The following is a 9,274-nucleotide window of genomic DNA, read 5'->3' on the forward strand; positions in this document are numbered from 1 at the left end:
ATCTCAATCGACAGAGACTTGATTAAAATTAAAAAAAAGGACGAAGAATGATTTTAAAAAAAAAATGCACGAATGTCCACAAAATATAAGATCTCACGAATATAGAATCGACTGAGATTTAGCAATCCCGTTTATAAAAATTAGCGAACGCAGCAACGCGTTTCATCATATTCTAGTTTTATGATAGAATGAGAAGGCATGCGAGGTGGGGTGGGTGACGCATGCAACTCTGCCAAAAGCTAGCATGCATGAACCCCAGTGCATCGATTAAAGGTTAATGACATAAACTAGTGCACTAATCTTGAAGCAAATGGATGGACGCACGCATCCGTTCGCCCTGTGGTTATCCTTACGAATTTCTCAACTCTCACCGCCAGGTTAGCTTGCACTTGGTTCTTGGTTTTCGGTCAAAGTCAATAATATACTCATTTTGTTTTGGCCGATATGGTATCATCTAGGAGTATGTGAAGAATTTCTTTCCATCAGTTTTGGTTGAAAGCCTTGTCAAAGCTGGCGACATAATGTCGACATTCCTTGCGATAAACACTCACGCTTTCCGCACCTCCCAAACTTTCGGTCCAAAACAGGTTTTCTTCAGACACGCTACTGGGTTGGCATTACCTAGTTTGGGAAATTATATCGTTTCAAACTCGACGACCCAATAGGTACGTCTGTACATATGTCATGGAGCAAAACTGTTTCAAGTTGTAGGCTCGCGACTAGGCCCATTTGGCGAGCATGGACATGAGGCCTGCACCGACCAGCATGGAGACGTTGATGCCGAGCTGCAGCTTCCCCCTGCTCTGCACCTTGGGGTTCATGAAGTCCTCGGCGAGGAGGTCGACGAGGGCCATGTAGACGAGGATCCCCGCTGCCACGGAGTTGAGGCCGCCCTCCACCACCAGCGCCGTCGGGCTGTTCTCGTTGTACACTCGCGATATGCCATAGCCGACGGCGATGCCCACCGGCGTTGTCAGGCAGAAGAAGAGGATCATGGTCACGATGGACCTGGCCTTGAACTTTGCCTGCATCATCGTTAGAAAAAAAATCAGGACTAAATTCAGTTGTATGAGGTTATAAAACAGCATGGTGCTAACAGTCATGGTCTTGTGAGGATATTCTTGGTTAAAATGAGTGGGTCAAAAGTAGCAGGAGATTCTCCTGAATTTGTTAAAGCAGGTCACTTTTTAGTTTTCGAACATCTGGTGTCATATGCAGAATGTAGTTACGCAGTTACTGATTCATTTGATTTATTCTCCAGGCCATAAAAAGTGCTCAGCTGCACTTTCTTCGCTCTCATGATCACTAGACATCGTTGCCGAAAAGAAAGATTAGCAGACATATATTCTTAGATATGTATAAATGGTTCTCTAGAACTTTACACGGAGAAGCATAATAGAATTCTCCCCTTTCCGAAGCAGAAGTCCTAGTGTTTATTTAGATGGGCGTTACCATTTCTGATGGAGACCACACATACAAAGTTCCAGTTAGGCATGTATAGCCATCCTTTAAAATGTTCGTACATGCATGGAAAGACCTCTATTGTTTTATTTTTCTACAAAAATAGGCAAGCAAGTCAAGTAGTGGACTAGTGGCACCTTTGCATAACATGCACCCCACGAGTTACTGGTCAAATATGCTTGGTTTTTATCAAGATATATTTGGTATTTCCAGTAGATATTTCGGTCTGTATAAGGCACATCTAGATACGCCCTAAGTATTGCACATGTAAGTGACTCAATCAATATAAGAAGAAAAAAGAAAAATACCTGCACAAATTTTCACGTAAAATCAATGGTATAGGACTTAGATGTGCAATACTTAATGCACATGCAAATGTGCATTAGCAAACCCGTTCTTTTTCTCTATGCATGGATGCTTTTTTTTGTAATAACTAGGACAAGGCTTGTGCGTTGCAATGTGATATAAAATCAATGGTATAGGCCTTAGATGTGCAATATTTAATGCACATCTAGATGTGCCTTAGCAAACCCGTTCTTTTTCTCTATGCATGGATGCTCTTTTTGTAATAACTAGGACAATGCTCGTGCGTTGCAATGAGATATAAATATTCTAGTATGTTAGATTGTGATTTAACTGACCATATTTATGCGATTGTGTAAATAAATATTTATCGAATTATGCCCGTGATTCACCTTATATTTTGATGAGAAGTATGGTAAATAAATTAAAGTAGAATAGGTTCGGAAGGTTAGTAAATTAGGTGATTGATTATCATACGGAAAAGGTTGGACTGAGAGGGTGCGAAGAAAAGTGAAATATAAAACCTTACGCTCGCTTTAAAAAAGTGATACCTTATATTCTTTCTAAGTATAGAGATAGAGATAGAGATATAAAGATAAAGATAGAGAGAGTGATAACTTCTGAAAAACTGTGACAAACTTCATAACGTCTATGGGTATACCTGAACTATGCAGCCACCAAGGCCCATTCCCTCGAACATCTGGTGGAAGCTCAAGGCGACCACGAGAGGTTTGATTGTTTCCGGGTCCTGAGACGCGCCGAGGGAGATGCCGATGATCACCGAGTGCACCACAATGCCCAACTCAAGTACCTACAATAATACAACCTCGTCATCGTCGTGTCACAAAAAAACTGCACACACGACAGTACAAGCATTACGCGATGACTCGTACCAACCTGAGAGATTACGCGATGCCGGATCGTGTCCTTTTCGTCCTCGGCGCCGCCGACGGCCGCAACGAGCGCCGCCGACCCGTGGGCGTGGCCGTGGGTCGCGTGCGTGTGGACGTGTACCTCGTGCTCCCCGCCCTCGTGACGGCGCGCTTCCTCGCTGGCGGCGGCAGCGGCCTGTTTCTCCTCGTCCACGACGACGGCGCTGCTGCTTACCGCCCCGTGGCCGTGCGCTCCGTCCTTGTTCAGGTGGGCGCGCGTGAAGTACCCCGTGGCGACGGTGTCGACGACGAGCGTGCCGATGGCGCCGACCATGGCCCCTAGCCCGGCGAACGGGAAGTCCTTCCACGGCCCATCGGAAGGCAGGCAGTCCGACGTGAGGTTCTCGAAGGCGTCCGGGAGGATGTGGATGAACCCCGTCGCGAGGATGACCCCCGCCGCGAACGCCTTGACCAGGAAGAAGACGTCGCCCTCGGGCCGGAGCGCGGGCACCCGCCGCCCCAGCACGGGCAGGGAGCAGCCCAGCGCCCCGCAGACCAGGATGGAGAAGAAGGCCGCGATTTTGAGAGGGTTCGCCCGCGCGCGGTCCTGCGCCGCCGACTCCGGCGACCCGCAGTCGTCATCGCCCCGCACAGCGGCGACCAAGAGCAGCGCCACGACGGCGGCGAGGAGGACGCCGGCGCTCGGCTTCATGTCTAGACTATCGTGATGCACTTGAGAGCGCGACAACGCGGGGGAGATCAGGAACTGGGAGAGCGCGCTTCTTGGCAGCTTAGCGACGCTGGCTGCCGGGTTTATATATAGATGGATGGAGGAAACAGCTCTGCTGCAGACATCATGTCGCGGTTAATTAGGGTTTATAGGGTCAATTACCTGCGGAATTAGGCGATCCCTTCAGTTGAAAACGACTATCTCTCACAAGGTGACGACATGCATGAGAAAACACGGTGTAGCACAGGTTGTCAGCGTTGTAAGCGCGCTCGGTATAACCGACGGGTGATGTGTTAATTAGCGAATCAGATTGTCTTCCTGATTTATTTCGGTGTTTAGGGGGAAATTACTCACAATGACGACACTTTATCGTCCAATGAGGAGGCAAGTTTGCTGGCACGCAACAACGTACTGCCTGCTGGCCTCGTAATTCTCCTATGGAGATAGCTAGCATAGTTGAAACTGAATGTAATCACCATGATTGATTAATGAAAGTTTCTTTTCCACAAAAAGAAATTGCTGGCACCCAAGCGCGGTATGTAGTTGTCCATCGTACGTGCGCGAGGGAAGACTCTCAAAAAGGTGTTCATGATCTAAAAAACGGTTTTGCTACGGCATATATAGATTTGCTCTAAGTATTGCACATCTAATTTCTATGTCATTGATTTTAGTCGGAGGTCCCTGTGGCTATTTTTTCGTTCTTTTCCTTTCCTTTTTTATACTTGATTGAGTCATTTATATGTGTAATAATTAGGCCACATCTAGATGTGCCCTAGACATACCGTTTAAAAACATATACTTCCTCCGTCTCAAAATAAGTGTCTCAACTTTATACTAACTCTAGTACAAATTTGTACTAAGGTCAAGACACTTATTTTGAGACGGGGGGAGTATAAATTTTTAAAAATATCCATAAAGTTCAAAATTGTTTGCAAATTGGAAAAAATATACATGAATTTTAAAATATGCTCATGAATTTTGAAATCATTCAAAATTTAAAATTGTTCCCGAATTTATATATTTGTGTATTTCAAATTGTTTATGATTTTTGCACATGTTCATGAATTTTAAAAAAGTGTTCATGTTTTTTTTGAAATATTCATTAATTGAAAATGAAAAAAGGGAAACATTTATATAAAATATATAAAAACAATATAAATAAAGGAAAGAAAAAACAGAAACCCGATACAAAAATAGAAAAGGGAGGAAAATCGAAAATCTGACACGGGGCCTTCTTAAACCTTCCCAAAACCGGGTGGAAGGTCCTGAGAAATAATGCGCTTAAATGGGGCGGCCCATTACCATAACAACACTCGCGAGGGTGCGCATTGTATAATGAAGTTATATCACACTTAACTTAAGTTGTCCTCGCATAAGTTTTCCATGTAAGGATTGCCGACGTTGGTTCCCCTTGTTTTTGGGTGCCTTCCGGTAACGGCGATGTGAGGGCAACTCGGGTTGGGTTTGTGCGTGTGGTGTGTGTCGCCTTACCTCTTACTAGGGTTCGGCCTAGGTTTTCAGTTGACGTTGGCGAGAAGATGGCTTCATCAATGATGTGGAGTAATATTATCCCCGTTATCGTCGTTTCAACAATGCTTATTCACATCAGTGAAGGTTGTCTAGAGCTCCGACCAAAGCCAAGTCAGACCCTTTTTTCTATGTTATGTTTGGTGAGTTTGGGCTGCATTGCTCGGTGGAGTGGATGGTGCCAATTCATACCTTAGTACTTCTGACTACTCCTTCGTTCGACGATGTGTGACCAGGTTTGAGCTCCTCAATAAGCTAATGCGGTCGGGTCTCTTCAATTCTTGTTAGTTGGATCTGGGACGGTTCTTCAGGCCCCATCGTGTCTTTTTCTTCGCGACGACGATCTGATCCTCAGTTCGTTGTTGCCAGCCTCTTCTGGTTCCGACCGACGACTTCCTGGTCAATGTGTCATCAACATTACAATGGCCCGAGGGGTTCCGAAAATGCTGGAAGTGGCATCGTTGCTCATTGCGTGTCGTCGCGGGTGCATGACTGCTTTTGTAAAGAGGCTTTAGAAGAATTAGGCAATTTAAATATATGATGGTAGCCTTCTACTAAAAATAATAATATTTTAAAAAAATGTTGTTGCAAGTGTTATTTATTTTCTGGTGCCTTCGCTCTGACTAGTAGTTTAGGTTATGTTTTTTTCAGCCAGCATAGGTGTGATGTTCCTGCGGATGGCGGTTTTTCTTATTCAAGTTTGTCTTTCGCACTCTGATCCTCTTCAAGTTTGTTCGTCTGGAGTAGTCGACGAAGCTCCCAATGATGCATTGAGATTATAGTTTCTCACCATGCGTGCATGATGCCGAGATTTGATGTCAGGTGTTTCAAATCTTGAAATTCCAGGGTTCAATAGTGACAACTGCACCCCCAATGCACTTTTTCTTAGGGGCACATGCACGAAGAGCTTTCACCAACAAGTTTAAGCCGGCTGCGGTAGGGAATCGGCGACAGCAGTGCGTCCGCGACTCGTTCTGGCGGTGGTAGTAGTTGTCCCGTGGTCCAGAATCTCAATATAATTTTCATTATGGTTGTGGTGATTTGTATTTCCAATGAATTTTTTTACACTAATATAATATAGATCTAAACCCTTTTCATAAAGCAAGACTACAGAGTAGCTACATGTGTTTTTTTGGAAAATAAACAGATAAACGTTGCGGGTCATTGTTTTCCTGCACTTAAATGCACACAAACCGGGCTCAAAAGGAAAAAGGGAAGGAAAAAATGTCCCAGCCGGCCTCTGGTCGAATGTCGATAGGGTGTCGACACTGTGTGCGCGCTGCGGAAGAGGAAACAGCAAACGGCAAGCCCGTGTAAACCGAGTGGAAGCGCTTCCTTTCGGGTCCTAAACGGCGGCCGACCGCTCCGGTTGCCATCACCTTTCGGGTTCTTGTTCCAAAGTAGGCCGCCGAGGCGATAGTATTGGTTGGGGAGGATAGCAAGCTACTCGATCGCTGCATTGTGCTCTAGCTGTAGATGTACTGATATTGTACACCTGCATTGCTGAATGGCCAACTTCATTTAATTTGGTCAGGACAGCACACCACACCGGCTCGATTGCTCCGAACACAAGGCAACTAGTCCAGCTAAGTTCAGGCTACTGCTGTTCGTTCACACATGAACAATGAACCAGTAATAACTAATATATAACGATATTAAGCTTGACATTCACACTTGCTGTAGTTTCACCTTTACAAGAACCTCTCCACCTTGGTAATTGGTATGTGGCGCTCATCTCCTCCGTGCGGTCAACGGAGCACATAGGTCAACGTACGTCTCCGGCCTGCTAGTCACCGGAGTCTTCACACTTCACTTTGCAGAACGACATGCATGCATGGCATTCTGCCTCGCGGGACATCGCGAGTGCGATCGATTGCATGCAAGTGGTGTGCCGAATGCAATGTGAGCCGTTGCAATTTGGTCGCCCATTTTTGTCCGCAGATTGTATAAAGAAAGGTCATTCACTTTGTGCCTGTCTATGGAAAAGATGGCTGCCGTCGAAGTACAACCGTCCTAGATTCGAACGTCTTGTTGGCCTCTCCTTTAGCGATCTCTTTTGCACTCACCAGCTTCTCTTGTGATCTTTTCCTTTTCGAATAAAAATACTGTATATATTTTGCGATCTTTGGGTCAGCGCACATGGGTAGTGGATTTTGCTACGCAGCTAAGATCATCTCCAACGGGCTAATTTTGGCGTCGCTTCGGCTTCAGGATGCGCATGCTTGCGCATCGTGGATCGTGTGTGAGCCTATGATGATGATTACTGCTCAAGAGGGATGTCACTGACCTATCTGGTTTCTCTTCTTGCATAATGCATAACTGTTGTGAGGACGCTTGCATGTGGTGTGGCCGCAGACCAGTGGAATGTGCACCTTTGAATGGGTGAGAGAACATTTCTAGAAGCAATGTTGAGATTTGCTACTGCAATGGTGAACGTGTTTAAAGAGGATTGCTTGAGCGAACCAAATCTCCGGATGAGTGATTTTGGCACTAGAAGTAATGTTAACATTTCTAGAAGTAATTTTTAAGTATGCTTGGATTCGGAGCTACAAGATTAATAAAGTCACAACAGAGATTGTACCTCCGCAAATCCAGACTCTTGATAGGTATATCTGTAGTTCTTCTCTACAAGATTAATGTTACCAGCCTCCTGATCGACCATCTTGTCTGCTATGCGGCCATTTCTTAATCGTTAGGCCTTTAGCTCTTGCTAATGGTCCAAGAGGAATGAAATGCCACATTCTCTTTCGAACATAAAGGGACACATTCTGTTGCCCCTTCGTTCCTTGAGGACCGCGTACCCAGCTGCCAACCTCAGGCTACCGTTCAAACCAAATCGTCGATAAATGCCATATGCTCAGAATTCCACGTGCAGGGGGTCCCTTCCTGTGTACGTAGTCCCCAAACGCATCACTTCCCCTACACGATGCGGGTGGCCCTTTAGTCCCGAAGGCATTGCAATGTAAGGGCATCTCCAGCCGCGCCCCAGGAAGGCCTTCGCAGATGATTTTTTCGCTCCGGTGTCAAAACAACGGCTCAGTTGTGTTTCTAGGAGCCCGATTTTCGCCGGTCTGGGCCGAAAACAGCGCCGACGGACCCAGGCCGAACTCGGCGCGCTGGGGGTGACCGGGGGCGCCGGGGCGAACTGTTTTAGCGCGAAACAGCCGCGGGTCCGCGGCATCAGCGACACGGCGCCTCGTCTTCCCCCAACGGCCTCGGTTCCCGCGGGGAATCAATGCCAAGGCTGCCGCCGGTCAGCCTTGCCATTGATTCCTCACGGGCGGCGCGTCACGGGACGACGCGCCGACGCCTCCCCTCCCTCGCACGCGTACACACGGGTGCGGCGCGGCTATATAGCCGGTGGCCTGCACTCGCCTGTGCCCACACTAGCCCCGCCCCTCGCCGCCGCCCAGCTCCTCCCTCTCCCGAGCGCCGCCGCCCAGCCCCTCCCCTATCTCTCTACCTCTCCCGAGCCCGTCGCCATGGCGGAACGCTACCCCGGAGACGAGGCGGCGGCCAACGGCTTCGGCCGCCGTTCGCTCCGCGAACAGGAGTCCTGGCTCCTGTTCCAGGCGAACATCCCGGCACCGCCGGACATGCGCGCCGGGTCGACGGGGTGGAGGCTCAGCGCCGGGGGAGTGCCCATTCCCCCGTTGCCCGACGCCGTCGCGAAGCCGAAGTACTTGCCGAGGAAGTCGAGGTCGTGCGCGCCTCCCTCACCGACGCCCAACTCTCCCTCCCCTAGTACGCCGCCGACAACCACGCGGCTTGGGCGGCGTATTTCGAGCGCCGCCAGCAGCAGCGCTTGGCGTCCATCAACGGCGCGCCGGTGGTTGGCGGCCGGCAGAACAGCGAGGGGCGCCACCTGTGGTGGGGCGTCCCCGGCCGCACACTCGAGGGCGTGCTGACGTACCTCGAGGGCGGCAACGACCCGCCGTTGGCGTACCCGGCGAGGGCGGCCGCCCCGGCGCAGCACCGACGCGCCGGGCCATGGGCGCCAAGGAGGTTCGGGCCCTCCTCCTCTTCTTCCTCCTCCCGATCTTCATCGCACTCCTCCGGCACTCCGGCCCTGCTCGGCGTCAAGGCCGAGCCCGCGGCGGAGACGCCGCTCGGCCGACGCACTCGCAGCACCGGCATCGTCATCAACGAGGGCGGCCGGCGCGCCTACTCGTCGGCTCCTCCTCCGCGCTTTGTCAAGCCAAAGACGGAGCCGGGGCTCGCGCCGGTGAAGACGGAGCCGGGGCTCGCACCGATGAAGAAGGAGCCGGCCGCGCCGGTGACGACGGAGCTCGACGACGACGACGCGGCCCTGAAATAGGTGCGCAGGGACTCCATAGCGATGGAGAAGGAGCGCCTGGAGAAGGCGAAGGAGCGCCCGCGC

General features: G+C 49.3%; 1 protein-coding gene across 1 annotated transcript; it reads right to left on the reverse strand.

Annotated features, from left to right (window-relative positions):
* Nucleotides 1–324: 324 nt before the first annotated feature.
* LOC123190718 (zinc transporter 8) lies at nucleotides 325–3,629 on the reverse strand. Its single transcript, XM_044603425.1, has 3 exons — nucleotides 2,662–3,629; nucleotides 2,426–2,575; nucleotides 325–1,025 (listed from the first exon to the last, which is right to left on the reverse strand). The coding sequence occupies exons 1-3, from the start codon at nucleotides 3,346–3,348 to the stop codon at nucleotides 720–722; spliced, it is 1,143 nt and encodes a 380-aa protein (XP_044459360.1). The 5' UTR covers nucleotides 3,349–3,629; the 3' UTR covers nucleotides 325–719.
* Between the last annotated feature and the right edge of the window lie 5,645 nt (nucleotides 3,630–9,274).

The sequence above is a fragment of the Triticum aestivum genome, chromosome 2A (genome assembly GCF_018294505.1).
Source record: "Triticum aestivum cultivar Chinese Spring chromosome 2A, IWGSC CS RefSeq v2.1, whole genome shotgun sequence".
NCBI classification, from domain to species: domain Eukaryota; kingdom Viridiplantae; phylum Streptophyta; class Magnoliopsida; order Poales; family Poaceae; genus Triticum; species Triticum aestivum.